Source organism: Rhinolophus sinicus, linkage group LG03 (assembly GCF_036562045.2).
Source record: "Rhinolophus sinicus isolate RSC01 linkage group LG03, ASM3656204v1, whole genome shotgun sequence".
In the NCBI taxonomy this organism is placed as follows: domain Eukaryota; kingdom Metazoa; phylum Chordata; class Mammalia; order Chiroptera; family Rhinolophidae; genus Rhinolophus; species Rhinolophus sinicus.
The window spans coordinates 37,577,464-37,596,326 of record NC_133753.1 but is presented as its reverse complement, the minus strand read 5'-3'; the positions used below and the strand labels follow the sequence as shown (position 1 = coordinate 37,596,326).

At 44.4% G+C, this 18,863-nt stretch overlaps 1 protein-coding gene across 1 annotated transcript in view; it reads left to right on the top strand.

Annotated features, from left to right (window-relative positions):
- The first annotated feature begins 2,322 nt into the window (after positions 1–2,322).
- Positions 2,323–18,863, top strand: part of PELI2 (pellino E3 ubiquitin protein ligase family member 2) — a 159,647-nt gene continuing 143,106 nt past the window's right edge. The window contains exon 1 of the mRNA XM_019725779.2: positions 2,323–2,823. Coding sequence (XP_019581338.1) covers positions 2,747–2,823 — 77 coding nt within the window. The 5' untranslated portion in view covers positions 2,323–2,746. The remainder of the gene's footprint in view (positions 2,824–18,863) is intronic.

Here is an 18,863-nt window from a genome sequence, read left to right as displayed (position 1 = left end):
AACAGACATGGTTTTGGTGGTCCTATGCTGTTTTTTAAAAACAACAAAACTCCCAAAACTTGAATGAGTTGACAACAGTTAAAATATCGAGAGATTTGGCATCATAAAAATCAGGATTTTGGGCTTTTAAAAAATAATTAAATTTAGGAACAGGGAGCTGATATTGTTAGATGGCAACAATCAGCTGGAGATGAGTAACAGATGTCCCTTTAAGGTGGTACAGGCTCACGAATTTGCCACAGTCCTCACTCAGCCCATTTACCCTTTGGATTGCCATTCCTGGCCCCTGTATGCATTCCTTAGGCTTTCAGGTCTCAACGTGATTTATAAAACTGGTCTGCAAACCCTAAAACGCCTAGGATAAAAAGCCTCCACTGATACAAAAACTCATTCAAAGCAGCACTTCCTGTAAGTAACTGATAAAGACAGATCTGATTAAGTGTTTTAAGCAGGCTCAAAGGCAGGCTGGGAGAGTAGAAAGAGAGAGATGCCTCTCTGGAAGTCATAGGCGCCATGGGCAGATAGCTAGAATGCAGGGCCATCAAAGACTGGGATATCCTGTGGGAAACTCTCAGCCTAGTGTTTGGAACTTAGTAGGAGGTTAATAAATATTTGTTTCCATCCTCCTAAGAGCAGATGCAGAGCACAGCAAGGAGGAAATGGAGCCAGAATAGTGTAATGCAATGCACAAAAGCACAGCATGCCAAGAGAGAAGGAGGGAGGAAGTAATTGTAGCCTGAAGAGCAGTAGCAGCAACAGAACAAGCCTAGAGAAGTTAGAATGACAGAGCCAGGTACTCTAATAATGGGGGGCTGCATAACTGTGGCATGATTCTGATGGATCTTTGCTAGCCACACCTTTATATGGTAAGTAGGAGTGTAGAACAGAGGAGGACGAAATTAACGAAGCAGAAATTCACACTAATTTACACCAAGACATTAGTCATGAGAAAGAATTCAACCCTTTAGTGAAGGATTGTTGGTTAAAGCTATAACAGAATATGTATAAAAATGACAGCATAGGTAAAGTGTGCAGAATAGCTGGATTCAGTTGAAGGATAGAATTTCTACCCTTAGTGGAAATAAGTTAATTGTTTAAAGTTTTGTTTTGTTTTGGGCTCAACGTTACTTTAGTTACTTTGGAATAATTTATCCTTAAAGCCTCAATTTAAAAAAGCAGTTACTATGTAAGTGAAGTAAAATTTCCAGAAGCAGCCTGTCACTACAGTAAAAACCTGTCAGAGAATGTTAGACAAAGGGTGCTGAACGCCGGATGGAGGGTTACAGATGGAACTGTTCTCTTTCTAGCCCTGTCTTGGGGTCATAGCCAACCAACCAGTCACTGTTAATACTTGGGGTAGCTTTTGCAGTATTTATTTCTTTAAATATTTAATAGTCTTAAGAGGCAGTGACTGGCAATAATATGTAGAGTTTCTAGCATGTTATGAGTGCTTAATAAATGGTAACAATAAAATCCTGCATGATGAAAACATCAGTCAGTAAATGCATTATATTCTAAAATATTTTAAAACCATAGTAGTAACCATTTAGAAAAGTACAAAAAGCAAACATAGTGCATTGACTAAATTATGGTAATAAAGGAATATCTATATTCACTAAAAAAGTTCACCCTGGTAATTGCCCCTTAAATTCCTTAAGGGATTGAGAGAAGCTATGAGAAAAGTGGATTGAGTATGGATGTCAAAAAAAAATTTTTTTCCCTTTGTTTTTAAACCATGTGGAAATCTGACGACAAACCGGGTAGCTACACCCTGTCCAACGGCGGAGTGCTCCAAGTGCCTTCAAAAGTCCCTCTAATGCAGCACCAGTTGGCAAAGCCCTCCAAATTTCTAGAGGTCTTCAAGCTCTGGAGGACTTGGTGTTGGAAGAGGGGGCACCCAGGTGCGTGTGTGCCACACCTGCAGATGTTTGCCGCTACACAGTGACACCGCGAAAACAAATGCTCTTATACTCCGAGAGGAAGTCCTTTATTTACATCTAACTAAACCTGGGAAAACTAGGCTACGCTTGGGAACCTTGACCGTTGCGCTTCCGGGATCCTGCACAGCCTTCCGTGGCTGGAGAACTCGGCGGCGAGGGCTGAGGACCCAGTGCTGTAAGTTTAGGGAAGGAAGCCAGGGGAAAAAAAAATAGAGCTGCTCCTTTAAGAACTTCCTTTCCCTTTTACTCTATGTTTACATAACATGGGGGCCGATCCACTTCGGCGCCCAGCGGAGGAAAGCGGGGAGTGGGCGCGGGAGGCCCCCCCCCGCCGGGGGAGGGGGCGCCGGGCCGGTCCGGGATTGCAGGGCTCTGTGCGGAGGGCGGGGCGGCTCCCACCTGCCCGCGCGCGGCGGGGCGTCTCCGCTGTCCTGCCCCCGCTCCTCCCCCGCCCGCTGCCCCCGCCCCTCCCTCCGTCGCTCGCTCCCTCCCTCCCGCGGGGCTTCCGCGGCGGTGGCGGCGGCGGTGGCGGCGGCAGCGGCACTCAGCGCGCGCAGGTTCCCTACTGCCCGGTCCCATTTGTTGCCTATTCTGGCTCCGGGCGGCCGCGGCGTGCGGAGCTCCGGGGAGCCCGGCGGGGCAGCTGCACAGCCACGACGGAGCAGCCGCGGGACTGGCCGCCCCGCGCCCCCTTCGCCGCCGTGCCCTTTCCCGGCGCGCTCACCCCCTTCTCGGGATGGGATTGTAGCGGCGGCGCGGACTCGGCGGGGATCGCGGCGGAGGCGGCGGCGGCCGAGCGGGGCTCCATGTTTTCCCCCGGCCAGGAGGAGCACTGCGCCCCCAATAAGGAGCCGGTGAAATACGGGGAGCTGGTGGTATTGGGGTGAGTCCGCGCATCCCCGACCTCAGGGAGCTTGCGGGCAGGCGGCGAGCGCTCGGGCTGGGTGGCCGCCGTGCGCCGGCATCCCGGAGCGGGGCCAGCGGGATGGCTCCGGCGCTCTCCAGGGACCGCCCGGGCGCCTGGGGCAGCTGGAGCGGCTCGGAAAGCTGGGCGGGGGCGGGCTGCCCCCCATCAGCACGTTCGGGGCGCTGAGGCGGGTGCCGGGATGCGCTATCCTCACGGAGGACGGCGGCGGAGGAAGTGAAGGAGCGGGGCCGGCCGGGGAGAGGAGGCGGCGGGGACGGGGGCGACCCCGCGCCCGGCGGGACACAGTGCTCGGGGACAGTCCTTGGCAGTACCGCGGGGGCAAGGGCTCCACTTCCCTGCGTGTCCCGGGCCGGGGAGAGTCGGGAGGGACCGCGGCTCAGGCGCCACCGTCGCAGGCACCTCGCAGTGTCGGCGGAGACCCCCCGCTAGGCGAAGCTGAGAGGCCCGCGAGGCCCAGCCCCCGGGGCCCTCTGTGTCGGTTTACGGTGGGCCCGGGGCCCTGGAACTCCGAGCGCCGCGCTGCCCGCTCGGCCGCTGCGGGGGCCAGTGGGTTCTGCGCGGTGGGCGTCCGCGGGCAGCGCTTTGCATATTGTTATGGTGACTGCGGCCGGCAGCCGCAGCCCGCGGGCAGTGAACTGTCTATGACCTGGGCGGGCGGGCCGGCCCTCGGCTCTCCCCGCCAGCAGCGTCCGGGAGGGGGCAGGGACGCGGCGGCGCGGGGCCGCATCCCCTCTGTTCCTCCACCCCGGGTCGCGCGGCCTCGCTGAGCTCGCCATCCTCGCCCGCCTCGGCTCCCTCTCCGCTGGTAAAAAACCACATTTTGAAGATAGTAATTATCTACGATCGTTAAACGGCAGCAATTAGAGACTTCATCTACTTCCTGAGTTTCCTTGTGACATTTCTATTGTTTACCCTTAATAAGCCGGGAGAAAGGCTTCGCCAGATTAAAGCAGGATAAAGTGGGCAGTGAAAGGGGAGCGGAATGGGGAGGGGAAAGTACAGGAAACCCGGGAGAAGCAGCAAGTTGGGTTTAGTATTGGAGGAGAAAGGATTATTTTTTCCTTTGGATGTATCATTCCCGGGAACCTGCGCTTTTGTCCTTCTCTGTTGAAAGACCTGTATTCAGAACATGATGGGTGCTGATAAGTAGGCTTAGCACACACGAGGAGTCATGGGTATAGAAAAACTCAAGGAACTCTGAAAATCGTGTCTTGATAACCGAACACCTTGAAGTAAGTGCCAACTTAAAAATCATTTCAGAGAGAAGAATTTTTAAGAGAAGCTTCCAGACACAGTACAGCTCAAAGTTGTCTAGTCTTTCTCACTTTGTTGCTACAGTATTAAGTGGAATAATATTGGAAATCTCACTATTTTGAAGCTGTGTGTAGATAAGCGTTTTTTCTTACCTGCATCTGATTGCACTTAAAAGACAGATGTCAGGGTTCACTGGAAGGAGGGAGGGATGACAGGAAGAAAAGACACAGTTTAGTTTGTCTTATGTAACCTCAGCTCAACCTAATTTTGTGGAGTTTGGGTTTGTTTGTGTGACTGGCTTCAAAGTATGTTTAACATTGTGAACCTGACGGGAAAGATTAACTTATGCCAGAACTTTATTTCATTATTTCCTTTTGAGGAAATCATTACTGAGATGTTTCAGAAAAGCAATGTGTGAGTGGGCAAGGGGAGGTTTTGTATTCATAGCTGGAAGTGCAGGACATTTCAAAGCCCCAGAAAGGATTTATACCCTGGATTGTCCTAGTACAGTAGGCTTACTTTACTGTGGGCTAAGGAAATGCATTGCCAATTGCATGTGCTCTGTCCTTTATTAGTGCTTTTCCAGGAGACCCTGAGTATGACATAGTTGGTACTTACTTAATATTTTGGGCCAGACACGCCACAGTTATGTGCGCACCGCACCTACTATGTGCCTGCGCTGTGTAGGCATTGAAGATCCAGCCTACAAGGAACAAAGGAACTTTAATTATAGCTCCTTTGCTCCTTGTAATGGAGTGGCAGGCTTAAACAGAAAGGAACACGTAAACAAATGAATAATAAAAGACAATTTCAGGTGTTGCCAACTTCTCAACAGAAGTGGGTTAACTTAGGGAATCTGCTCTAGGCAGGTATTGCTTTCTTTAGCTAGGAGATCAGGGCAGGTCTCTCCGAGGAAGTGAAATGTGAGTTGAGACCAGAATGCTAAGATGCTAGTCTGGTTTTTGAATACTTTAGAAGAATTGTGGTCTTTCTTTTTCTTTTTCTTTTTTTGAGAGTAGGTTTTTTGACTAGCAGTATTGAACACATTGAAGATCCTGGGGAAATAGTGAGACGGTAGGTAGACTTTAAAGGACCCTATTAAGTCATATCCCACCCTTAGGAGTTGAGACAGTGCCCTCCCTCTTAAAACAATAATAAGTAAAAGTTAGTATCAAATTTGCATGTTTGATCATCCAGGACATAAATATTGGTAAATAGAGAGTTCCTAGATTTTCTTAGTGATAAAATTAATCTGGAGATGCAAAAGTGCTCAATATTGATATTGAGAGAAGCTTTTGCTTAAAAATACAGTGCTTAAAAAAAACTTGTGTGACTTGTTTTTTGCTCTCTTCATAATAAAATTTACTGAGGAATCCTGGAGAGCAGACTTGAGGAACTGTGTATGTATATGTGTATGTATATACATGTATACGGGAGGAGCTGTACATGAATATGTTTATATCCATATACAAATACTTCTATGTCTTCTCATGTGTTGATTTTAGTAAGGGCATCACTTTCTTGGCAGGTAAGTAGAATTTAATTATTTCATGACTCCACCTGGTGAATGTATCATAGCTGCAATTCTTTATTGTGCCCATTACATAATTGAAGGTAGAGAAAATGGTCTGTCAGATCTTTTTGCTATTTATTTTAAACCTGGCTAAACTGTTAAAGTTGGGGAAGTGTGTCAGGATTTGAGAGGTAGTTCCTGTACTGTGAAGAGCATGAAAGTACAGTTAGATCTGGATTGAATTCCTACTTTCTCGCAGACTGGCTTTGTTATTTTGGCTTAGTCCCTCAGTCTGTCCTTGTTTCTTTAGCAATAATGAAATACGATTAGATTAGGTAGTCAAGGGCGTCCCGGTGTGTACCCTGTAGTAGTGTTCACTGGCTGTGAAGTGGAGAATGTATAGTTCACATATTCTAGATAGCCCAGCTTGTGTTGGTTTTGTATATTCTTGAGGTGATGATGCTAGAATTTGAATGGGATGTTTGTTTAAATAGTAGAAAAGACCAATGCTGTGATTGCTTTTTGTGAAGTAGAAATGTGCAAAACAGGCTTTTCTTTTTTTTAAGTTGTGAGGGTATACATATGTTTGGCTTATTGGTGCTAGGTTGTACATGAGGGCATTCAAACTTGGTACAGTTTTGTTCCACGTTTAAGAAAGCCAATGATGTTTGGAGATTAAGCTAACTAGGCTGAAATAGCCAGCATAGGAAGAGATAATCTCATAATAGAATTTCAGAGCTGCAGGAGCCTAATAAGTCATGGTACGTGTTCAGCCCTTTGACTGATGAAGAAGCTGTGGTTCCAGGAAAAAAGGAGATTTTTTATTTGTTTTCAAGTTCATAGTTGAGCTGGATCACTACACTGCCAGCCCACTGTTTCCACACTTGAGGACAGATTCCAACCTGCTGTCAGTTCCTCAAAGCTTAGGGTTTTTTGTTACTTGCATGAGGGGAGCTGAATCTCTTTGTGGGTTCAGTTTGATTCATGCAGTTCTCTTGCTGACTAGTGACCCATCATGGTTTTTGGAAAGATACTGCTTACTCTTAGTTCCCCTAACCTCACAGTTCAATGGATAATGCATTTTGCAAGGCTTTATTTTTCGTTTGGTGCTTCACAAAATGTATTTCTATTGACTCTTTTAACAAAGGGTTTTAAATCTAGGGTCCACAGATTCAGTCTAGGGAGTCCTTAAACTTGGATGAGGAAAAAAATTGCATCTCTATTTTTTCTATACTCAAATTAAAATTTAGCATTTCACTCAATTATGAGTATAGGCAGCAAATAGACTTGCTGCTAGATTTGTTATTTAATGCATTAATACAGAAGTATATATACTATTGTATCACAATTTAAAACTATCTTGATAACTAAGTATAATTGATTTTACTTATAATGCTTTGTATTTTATTGTATGCGTTTAACAACATTTTTCCTAGAAAGGCTCAGGAGACTTTACCAGACTGCCAAAGGGATCCTTAGCGCGTGCACGTAGATACACACGCGTGCACACACACACACACAGACACACACACACACACACACGGTTAAAAACCTCTACAAATGAAGGCTTGTAAATATGACTTAAGATGAAGGATTTTAGTGGAAACTAACCAATGTCTACAAAAGGCTAAATTAAAGGTGAGGCAGTACCTGCCTTTTCCCATTTGGATGGTACAGTATTCCATCAGAAAAGACAAAGAGGACTGTTGCTTGAAGAGTTTATGGTCGTTACTTTTTAAACAAGCAGCTCCTGATTCCTGTATGCTGTTTTCGTTTTAATCTTGGCACTTTGCCTTGACTACGCCTCCCCTTGGTAGTAATAAGAAACCTTAAAATATACCCTAACACTTTCCTTTTCTCGTCCTCCTCTCTAATTTGGGCCCAGAGACATCAAACACTAGTGTCCTTTGACTAAAAGGCTTTTGAACCTTTTTTTTTTTTTTTTTAATAAAACAAAATCTTGACTGTCACTCAGCATCACTTCACGTGTGGGGTGATCTAAAGAGCTCAGATCTGTTGGTGTGGATGGAGTGTCTAATTCTGTAGGCCAGTACGGGTCATGGTGTTACTGGCATTGAGTTGCTATATATTCCTTTGCTAACTTTAGCCTCGTTTGGGGTATGTGGCTGTCTGTGTGGTTTCTCGTCTGGCTTTCTCAGATTTATTTGTTTCTCTCTTTAACACACCGAGACTGAAGCCTTCATTAGGACTTTTCATTTTTGGCTGTATTTCATCATGGGATCAATATTTGGGAATGTTTAATGTAAACAAAAATAAAACTAGGTTGATTCAGGTCCCAGCAACTTTACCAAACATATTTTATGCAAAAGATAAAACACGTTCACAGATAAGACCAAAAAAACCTAACTCCATCCCAGTTGCTATATTTGAGGGAGACTAATATTGTCACATTGGGACACTGGGTTTGTATCTGCTTTGCAGGGCTTAGCAGTGGCCTCCCTAAAGTAAGCATGGGGGGCGGTAGGTTGGCTTTTGAACGGAGACCACAGCATCTTGATGAACTTCATTGGTAGGGGAGAAAAATAACTGAAAAGGTATTTTTAACATCTTTCAATTTAATTAAAGGTTTCTCCTGGGTGTGCAGAATCTATTTCATAAAAAGAAAAGTGAGGGTAAGAATGATTCTGTTATTAGTTCTTCTTGGGCTTATTGTCACCATTTTCTGGAAAGTAAAATAATGAGAGCAGAAAGTGCTTCATATTTCTTAGTTTTGTCTAACTCAGCTATTCTCAACCCCTGTCTCAACTACCTCATATGTGATGGTCAGTTTTGAGGTAGATGGCCAATAGTTTATGACAAGTAATAAAGTGTGGATCTTACAAATGATTCAGAGATGCCCCTTTAATAATGTAATTTTTTTTTTTTTACCCACTTGCATTCTGATATGTTTTCTTAAGTGGGAGAGAAAGGGGTGGAGGCAAGCCAGGAATTCATTCATTCAGCAAATATTTATTGGGTATCTAATCTTCTAGGCACAGGGAATACAGCTAGACGAGGCAGACATGTTCCCTGCCTCATGAATTGCTATTATCTTACTCTTGTCACAGCCCCTTAGTGAACAGCCATTACTGATATGCAGAGCATTTTACTTATTTGACAACCATTTGAGCATTTACTGTGTGTCAGATGCTGTGTTCAGCACGAACGGATGTAGTGGTGAGCAAGACAGGGTTGGTCCTGTCTGCGGAGTCTCCAGTCCAGGGAGGGAGATAGGAAGCAATCCAGAGCACATGCTGCTATGGGGGACACATTAGCAGTGTCATCTAACCCCATGTCAGGATGAGAAGTGGAGGTGAGAGGGAAAGAGTGCTCTAGGAAGCAGAGACTCCGTTTTCTAAGACCCAGACGTGAGTGCTCCAAATGCTCCTTGGAGGAACAGAGAAAAGCCCCATTGGGCTAAAAAAGAGTGGTTGAATGAAATAATGTGAGAGATGAGGATGAAGGGAACAAGTCATGGGGGGCTTATAAGTTATTGGAAGGATATTGGATTTTACCCTAAGAGCATGGGAGACTATAGCAGGGTTTTCAGCTCTGAAATGGGAGTGGAGAAAGCAGAGGGATGCAGCAGGAACTGGAGGGAGAAATTGAGGCTGGAGCCGGGGAGACATGCAAATAGGGAACCGAGTGTGAGCCAGCAGGCAGTTGTCTTGGTTCCAGCTTCTGATTCCTGTCTCTTGTGGGGCCTTGTCGCATCCCCTGCCCAGAGTTCTGTATGATCGGCCATTCATTCATTCATTCATTCATTCATTCATTCATTCATCCATCCATCCAGTGACTCAAAGATACTGAACGAGGCCCAGCACTGCCCGAGGCACTGGGCCACATACAGCAGCGGGTGAGATAGACAGTGACCCTGCCCCATCGGCAGTGGCAAAGGAGCCTGCAAACAGGTAGATACAACATTTAATCTCAGAGGAAGATAAAGCAGGATAAGTGGGAAGAGAGTGGTTGGGTGTGCAGGAGTGGGGGACTGGCGGGGTAAAGTGCTAGACAAGGTATCGGGAGGCCCTTGTAGACAGAATAATCAGGAAAAGCTTTTCTGAGAAAATAGTCCTGTGTCCTCTGAGAGTGCCTACTTTTTCAATTTTTATTTACTTTTCTTCTGTTTAAGCCACTCTAAGTGGGTTCTGCTCTTACAGTCGAAGGATTCCCAGTATTCCATTAGTTAAGGAGGCAAAGTATATACACAATTTGCCAAAGGAAAAATAGAAGTGTAAATAAATATAAGGACATAATATTAAACATTCCTAGACACAAACAGGGTTCAGTCGGCTGTGCGCTTGCCACGTGGCTGCCTGGAGTGGTAATTGCATTCCAGTAGAGTTCATTGAAACTATCCGGGCTTTCCTTTGAAATTTGCCCCTTGAGAGCACGGACCCTGACTTCCACCCCCCTGAGAATGTGAGGCACGCCTTTTCAGGTCCATAGTAGGTACTCACCGAGTGTCTTGAAGGAATGGATTTCTGTGGCACACTCCGGCACACCACTCGGCACAAAGGTGTCTCGGGGGCTCAGTGAATGTTCCTCGATTTGAAAGGAACACATTCTGTCGCGCAGATGCAGCTTGCTGAACAGTCCTCCTAACCTTAAGAGCCCAAGTTAAAGGATCCCTACAATACTAACCACATATTTTACTGATATCAGATACTCCAGTGTCAACCTTTGTTTTTCTTTTTCTCAGTCACCTAACAGTCATTTTGTCACCTGCAGAAAGTTCTGCCTCGAAGGGAAGCAAGCCATCTGTTCCGATTCCACCAGCTGCTCTGAGCTGCATTGCAGTCCACCACGGTGGTGCTGAGAGGCTGTGGTCATTAGTGCTTGTTAATGATGGTTGGAAATACTACGGAATATAAACCTCTTGGATGACAAACTTCATAAATATGCATCAGGGGTATTTTCAGTAGCAGGTTTTAAGACTACTGCAAGTCGCTCTCTATTGAGGTTTTATTTCCAGCCAGCCACATAATGCTTTGCACTCTCAAACACTTAACTCTGTTTGTTCCTTGCTTTTTTTGCTCATGCTGGATAAGAATCATTATTTCATGCTTTGTACTTCCATTCTAATTAATGCTAGTTTAACAGAATCCAACCAAAGCAGGCAGTTGCGTGTTTAGCTTCTAGGCTATTGGTCTAAAAGGGTTGTTTGCTGTTATCAAACACCTCCAAGGAAACTCAGAGGCCCCTTCTTTTCCGTATGTACCTTGCCTTTTGTGCTTTCTGCTACATGGTTATAAAACATGGAACTTGTGATGTGTACGCAATTAAGGTTTTCTGGAGCACTTGATTGATTGATTACCTTGACGAAAGGCCCTTTCTGCCCAAAGATTATAGACACAAAGGAGTGTGCCTTTGTGCAGACTGGATCTTTGCTGTAGTGCATGAGATTACATTATAGTTGGGGTGCTTTTGTTATTCCACGCTCTTGGATAGAAGTCAGAATGGAATCTGTATTTTTCTTCAATAGCTATATACGTTTAAGGTATGCAGGAGAGTGACAGTAGTGTACAGATAACTGTACTGTGTTTGTTAGCATTTTATGCTTCTCAATAGTTTTCATATATTTGAACTATTTTCACTTACTAAGTTTTCAGTTGTATGACCCTTTAAAGCATCTAATGAAAGGATTGTACCTACAGGCTATGTTATCGAGGTGGACATTATCCAGCTTTCCCAGTTGGTCTTACAGCCTGTTGGAGATCATAGAACTCAGGGTTTTGACTTCTTCCCCTGTTGTCTTCAAAAACGGCTCCATGTGTGCGTGCTGGGCCTCCCATCAGGAGGTGAATTCCTTCCTCTCGAATCTGGGCTAGTTTTGTGATTTGCTTTGACCATTCTGCAAAGGAAGTAAAACTTTGTGATTTTTGGATGTTGCCTTAAGGCGTGTTGTTGCTTTCATTTTTGTCTTCTGTATTAGTTTCCTACAACTGCCATAATAAAATACCAGAGACTGGGTGGCTTAAAGAACAGAAATTAATTTTCTTGTAAGTCTCGGGCCTAAAAGTCTAAGATCAAGGTGTCGGCACGTTTGGTTTCTCCTGAGGCCTCTTTCCTTGGCTTGCAGACGGCTGTCTCTTGCTATGTTCTCATGTGGCTTTTTCTCTGTGTGCCCATCCCTGGTGGCCATTCCTTTTATAAGGACACCAATTATATTGGATTAGGGCCCACCCATAGGACCTAGTTTAACGTTCATTACATCTTTAAAGACCCTGTCTCCAAATACAGTCACATTCTGAGGTACTGGGGGTTAGGACTGCAACACATAAATACAGGCCATAACACCCTCTTACAAAGCAGGTGCCATATAAAGAAGTCTGACTACCCTGCTGGAGAGAGTGGGTCTGGTGGGTGAGAGATTGCAAAGGAGAGGAGTCCCAGCCACCCAGCTAAAGCAGCAGACCTGTGAGTGAAGCCACCTTGGATCCTTGGGCCCGTCAGGCTGCCCAGTCCACACCACATGGAGCAGAGCTGAGCCGTTTCCAACATGTTCTGTTGGAATTGTGAGTGCCAGGTGTTTCAAGCCACTGTGTTTGGGGGTGATTTGTTACACAACTATAGGTAACTCAGACACCACAACACCACAGTTGCATGTAGTTCAGTTCAGAGCTGACAGACTAATACAAAATAATTCATTGAGTTTTAGTTGAGTTGTTTTTTGTTTCCCTCCGGTTATTGATTATTTTAATAAGCACAATTTTAGCCTTTTAGAAGAGTTATTCCAAACCGTAAGTACTATATGGTCTGCAAATCTTAACTAACAAAAGTGTTTGTAGAATAACTTTACCATGTATAACTCATCTCTGAGTCTCTTTGCATTTGTTGATCTCCGTAATCAATGTTATCTCCTGAAATTCATTGAGAGCACGGCAGTTGAGGAATGGCCTAGCTTAGCTGACAACCATGCTTCTGGTAGACTCAAACGTAAGCAGCTTTAACCCAGAACAGGTAATGCATGACACAGATTTTCAGACCTTTAAAGACCACCTGACATGAAATAATAGAACCAACAGAGAGTTGCGTAGGGGAGGTAACCTCTACTAGCATCTTGCAGTACGGGCTGATGCATGGACCAGAAGAATGTTTTAACACTGCAGTTGGGTGATGAAATGACAGGATGAAAAGCTCATTTATATTGGTTATTCCATATGGAGGCAGCAGGCACAGTTTCAGCTCTCTGAGCTGGTGAGTTAACTAATCTTCAAGACCTATCTTGTTTGAAATCTCCAAATGGGTCCGCCTTTTCTCTTTTGTCATTCATTTCCCCTCACCTTTGTCTCCCTTCACAGAGGCTCAGGATGGCTCTAGCCCTCCCCTGAGAGGTGGTGATGGTGGGATAAAGCCATCATTCTTTTCACTCAGTATGTGTTTTGAAAACTTGTGCTGGAACCAGTATGTTTTTTTCGGGGCGGGGAGGGGGGCAAAACTCACGCAGCAGAGCAATCAGGGATCAAAGAAGCTTTACGCACTCAGCCAGTTGTCCTCTGGTGCCTCGCTTTCCCTGAACACCCGAGTGGCCGTGTCCCGCGTGCATTGTCCGTGGGCAAAGAGGACCTGCAGCCCCGCCCCCCCCCTTCCCCAGCCTCCAAGGAGGCTGTGTGCAAACCATCCGTGAATCACCCTTGGGGAGGAATAACTGGGCGCTCTTCTTTCAGGTTCTTATTGCAGCCCAGGGTCTTGGCTGTGTCTGGGTCAGCTGTGCCAGCAGCAGAAGTGTGGGGACAGGTGGGACGGGGATGACCCATAGAATAGCCCTCTGGTGGTGTACTGATTCTGTTGCCAGGAGAGCATATTTCTATTCCTACAATGTTTGCAGTAGGTACGGGGTCTCTGCTTGCTGTCCTGTTTGCTCACCCATTGCTCCTCTCTCAACCTCTGTGCCCTCTGCCCCTTTTCAGTTGAAGTGGAGGTCCCTGGTCAGAAGCCTGTAGTTTACAATCATTGTTAAAGGGGGAGCATCGGGATCTGAGCTTTCTCTCCCCCCCCCCCCCCCCCCGCTGCAAAAATGAGGAAATTTTGTCAAAACTTGCTACTTAGTGGCTGGGTTCTTTCTCTCTTTGGGGAGGTGCACAGAGATGGTGGCTTGGTACCCCGTACTGAGTGCTTATTCTTAGGCAGGTCTTATGCAAAGCACTGCTCATGCACCGCCTCCTGGGCTCTGGCCAAGGGAGGTGGGTGTCAACACTCATCATTTGATAGATGAGGAACTTGAGTCGTGCATGGTGGTTGAGAAACTTGTCCAGGATCGCTGGACTGTTATGTGACAGAGCTCTGATTTGAACCCAGGCCTTTCTGAAATACCGTTGTTTGTAAATCCTGCCTCAACTATATGTGTGCAGTTTTAAACCTTATTTTTTAACCAAATCTTTTCCATACTGGGTATTCCCATTAAACTGACAGAAACCGTCACTCATTTAATGAAGTTACCAGTAAGGTTAAATTCTTTTTTTACCTACATACCGTAATTTACCCGAAAATAAGACCTAGCCGGACAATCAGCTGTAATGTGTCTTTTGGAGCAAAACTTAATGTAAGACTGGGTCTTATATAATATTATAGTGAATAATATTATAGTAAAATAAGACCGGCTCTTATATTAATTTTTGCTCCAAAAGACGCATTAGAGCTGATTTTCTGGCTAGGTCTTATATTCGGGGAAACACGGTATGCACTTTGCCCACTTATGTATTGTGTTTCTGATGTATTTTCAAAAAGTTAAACATATGAACTCTAGGGAATAGAAACATGAATTCTCCTCACATCTGCCTTCTTATTTACCTGAATATATTACAGTTAAATTAATGCATCAAGGAAGACCTACTTCTATAATCCAAAATAATTCAAACTTTATTTCTCTGGTTTTGAAGCCAATTCATCGACTTAGTCTTCCTTCGTGAGAACAGCTCTCTAATCTCCTTAGCTGTGGCATGCACCCCTGAAATCTTTTGCTTTTCTTTTTTCATGTGCCACTGTTGGTGATAATTGAGGCTAGCATTTGTATTTTGTCGATAGCTTGAAAAGGGGGTTTCAAGCACTTGTCCTCTCAAGTAAAGGTGTGTCTTTGCCTGGATGCTGATGTCACTGCATGTTGACTTCTCTTCTCCTGTCCCTGGATCTTCCTGTTCATATTGATTAAGGGAAAAAACCTTCACAGCCTCCCTTCATCTCCTCACAGACAGTACTTAATACAACTTGTTCCAGCAGTGGCACTAGTTCAGCTAATCTGAAAAGCATAGGCCAGGAAAGAAAAAAGTGCCTTTTATTTGTTTATTCTAAGTGTTAATGTAGACCAGATGCCAACTTTGAAGGCTTTGATGGAACTGTTGACTTAGACCCTTCTGGAAGCTGGCGTAGCTTATGCTGTACAGTCTCAGCCTTCCTGTGGCGGCAGAGAAGCCGTGTCTCTTACACATGTGGTAAGGTGCATGTGACCCAGAGTTTCTGAAAAAAACATTCTTAATACACTGGCGTCCTAAGATATCAGATGGCAGGATACCAAAGGACAAATATAGCATCTTGATAAGCAATATTAGATGTTACGTGGAGGAAAAGCAGAGACTTGGAGGAGCTGCAAGGAAGTAATTCAATCAGGAGTTTCTGATACCGTAATAAACTGCACAGGGTGAAACTTGAGTCATTTACACACACTAGAATGCCCTCCAGTTGAATTACTGCCTTAGAATGGTTGTCTGCCCATCTACTACTGTTTTAAATATTTAAAAAGAAAACCACAACTCACTTTTTCCCCAGATGGGAGAGAAAAGACAGAAATCCACATCACCTTAATAGCTGTGTGTCCATCTTCCCATGCCCCCCTCCTCCCAGGACTGTCAAAGCTCATGTTTTGGGTTTATTAGTTGGAAATCCTGTTCCAGGTAATTAAGCATACAGACTCCGTGTTGTATAAGAAACCAAACGGCTCCTCGATTGTGCTGAGTTTAGCCATGGTGGCAAGCCTACAGGCTTCTTTAGCTCCAAGGGGACCACCCTGGAAGAGAAGAACCTGGTTTTCCTCTTAAGCTCTTCTTCAGGAGCAGCTGTGTCAAGTTGCTTCTCCTTTGTAGGTCGTGAAGGGGTCTGAGCAGAGGGCCTTTCCCCTCACTGCGTTCTCCTGGCTCCTGGACAATTTACTGACTATACGAGGCAGTAAGAACTTGGGGTCCTTTCCACAGTGTGACAGGCTTGCAGGGCCCAAGCCCCTGTCATGTGCCTGGTGCTGGATTTCAGCAGGCCTCAGGAGATGTGAGAAATGGGGAAGCGTAAGTGCTGGGAAGTTTGAGTGACTCCTATGAGCCTGCACGGTTAATAAAGGATTTTGAAATTCAGGAATTTGAATCCCGGTCTCATATTCTAGAATTCATATTCTACTTCTCAAAACCTATAAATTCTTCCATCATTGTCAGTAATAACTTTGGATAATGATGTGAAGGGGGTAACTCTTGGTGTTTGGCGTTAGATTCTGAAGTTGTGGTTATAACAATAGAAAATGCTGGTGATTTCCCCACTGGACTGGCTGGGATGGGGTGGACAATAGTGTAGAGAGCAGCGTGCTGGGAGCCGTCCCCTCCTCACTGCTTGATGGCTTTGCCTGCTTACACTTCCCTTTATGTTCCTCTCTTTCAGGCCCACGGAAAGGGTCAGAGGATGCCTGCCCCTGTTTTTCCTGTTACTTCCATTCAGATCAAATTCAGACAATAGCAGTCCAGTCCCTCAGGAGAAGGGCTCTCCCGGGCCCTTGAAGCTCCGTGGAAGTGAATTTTTCTCTGATCTTTTTTTTAAAAATCCACTTGAATACTCATCATGTTAGTTAATAAATCATGTACTTTTCAATTTTGCTTGTGTAGTAATTTCACCCCAATTTGTCCTAGGGTTAAACCAGTTTTAAGTTATATGTCACGGATTCTTGTAAGTTATAAACGTTAGCACTAATCATTAACACTAATCATTTAGCTTTCCTCCGCTGATAAATTTGTAAGTGGAAATTTTTTTCAGGCAAACCATTTATATTCAGCTAATATGGAATTAATTTAAAAAGCTGTCTGCTAAAAAGATGATACATAAAGAATATTAATGAAAATTTTGGAAGAAGGAAGAAAGATCACTCCTAATGCTAATATTATTTTCATTTTTTGCACAGTCACTTTTAGTTATTGTCCATGTACAAAAGCATTTTCTGTCTTTTATTTGATACATAGTACATGTCCTGCTTTTAAAAAGTAGTAGCCACTGACCTTCATTTTAAGAATTTGATTAATGCTAGAAAAACATTTCAAGTAACTCTTGATTAGAGCAGATATATTTTAATAGGTTCTCTATCACAAATTCTGCTTTTTTGGGGGGTGGGGCGCAGCATCAAGAATTGCCATGTAATTTCCGAGGTCCTTATCTGTTCAAACAGCATATGTGGGAGGAGAAATCCAAGGTTATTAAAAGGTCTAGTTATTGAAAGACTGGTTGTGTGCTAAGGGCACGGCTTCTGAAAATCAGTTTCTTAGGTACTTAGAGGAAAGGACACTTTGAAGGATGGTAAATTCTACACAGGAATCACCCAGTTAAGCCCAAGATAACTTACTTTCTTGCCCCTGGGGCCTATATCCTGGCCCGTCTGGTATTACGCATTCATAGAATTTCCTTCCTTTTCTGCATCTGTGCTTTTGCACCGAAGTTCCCTGTGCCTGCCAGATCTTGCTCACCGCTAGGATTGAACTCAGGTGTCACTTCCAGCATGATGCCATTTCTGACGCCTCCTTTTTACTCCAGCCTTGAGCAATTAATTCTAATGAGCTCTCTGTGCCTTGTAAATGTTCTCGTCTCTAGGAGCCCGTCAGGCCGGGGCCCAGTCTCACTCACCAGCACTCTGTCCCAGCACCTCTCGCAGGACCGGCGCTTGCGGGATAGTCAGTGATACTGATGGAATGCATGAAGAAATGCTGCCCCGGAAATACCAGCATACTAATATGGATGGCTTCTTAGCCCCTTTCTTTGCTCCCTGCTCCAGTTTTAAAGAATGGATTATTAACTTTTAAATAGGTATTTATTTATATTTCTTTAACTTACTAAAGGTATAGTCCTGTATCGGTCTTCTGAGGAAAATGGCAAAGTTCATCAGCACATAAACATGATGGGCGCTCACTGCCAAGTGACTGGCCCTGAAATGAGATGGTAGTGACTTTTCAATTTTCCTTTTAAACTTTAAGAAAGGGGGTTAAAGTGGATGAGTGCAGAGATGTGGTCTGAAGCTGACGGTAATTTTGGATTTCAGCTTTAAATAAATGATCGTAATGTGTATTAAAAATCTCCCTGGAAAGATCAACAAGTCCAAACATGTTTTGACAGTGATAAATCTTTATTTTTCACTTAAAATTAGTTGCTCTGCTTTCTTATCTTTCCCCTCTGTAGTCACAGATAAATATTCTTTCCATTATTTTTTCCTGATGCTTATCATAGCTGGCTTTTGTGTTTGTGTGTTGGCTGCATCTGTGTGCTTTTGCGCTCTGCATCTTCTACTTTCCAAGTCCTTTGATTTTTAGAGAGCTTTGTGCTTGTACTGTATATATGTTGTTTGCTGTTTAGCCAATTTTGGTGTGTTCTTTTTTCATGTTCTTACAAACATACTTGCTTGTTGACCTTTTCCCTCCATCAGACCGTGTTGAATACAGCTTGTTATATACTTGAAGCAAGACAGCTGGGGGTGCTCTGGAAGCCAACTTGAGTTTATTTTTCCCTTTCATTTCTTTTTTAAAATCATTATCACGAGGAACCAGAGATCTTGTCATTAAACTCTTGTTTCTTTTGCTGGGGAGAGTTGTGTACAGCAAAGGGATATAGCTGTCTTTCTTCCCTGGTTTTCTTTACTCTGCCCCACCCCCCATCCACTTTCCTATCCTGCCTTCAGTTTGTAGAATTCTCCAATGAATATTCATCTCCTTTCTTCATTCCCACTCCAGCTCTTACAGGAACCATAAGAGATAATGAAATGTCTAAAATTCAGGTTATTCATGGAATTTATAACAAATAAAAAGGGAAATGTAGTGACATTAAAAAAGTGACGTACACTTTGGAGAGCAGTGTGGTGGTAGAAATTATTCTGAATTAAGGTCCTTGTTCTTGGTGGTGGCTCTGCAGCCGCAAAGCTGTAGTCTCAGTGTTAAAACACACACAAATCTGGTTCTGTGAGCACATATGGCGCCTCACAACTTGCCAACAAGTAGAA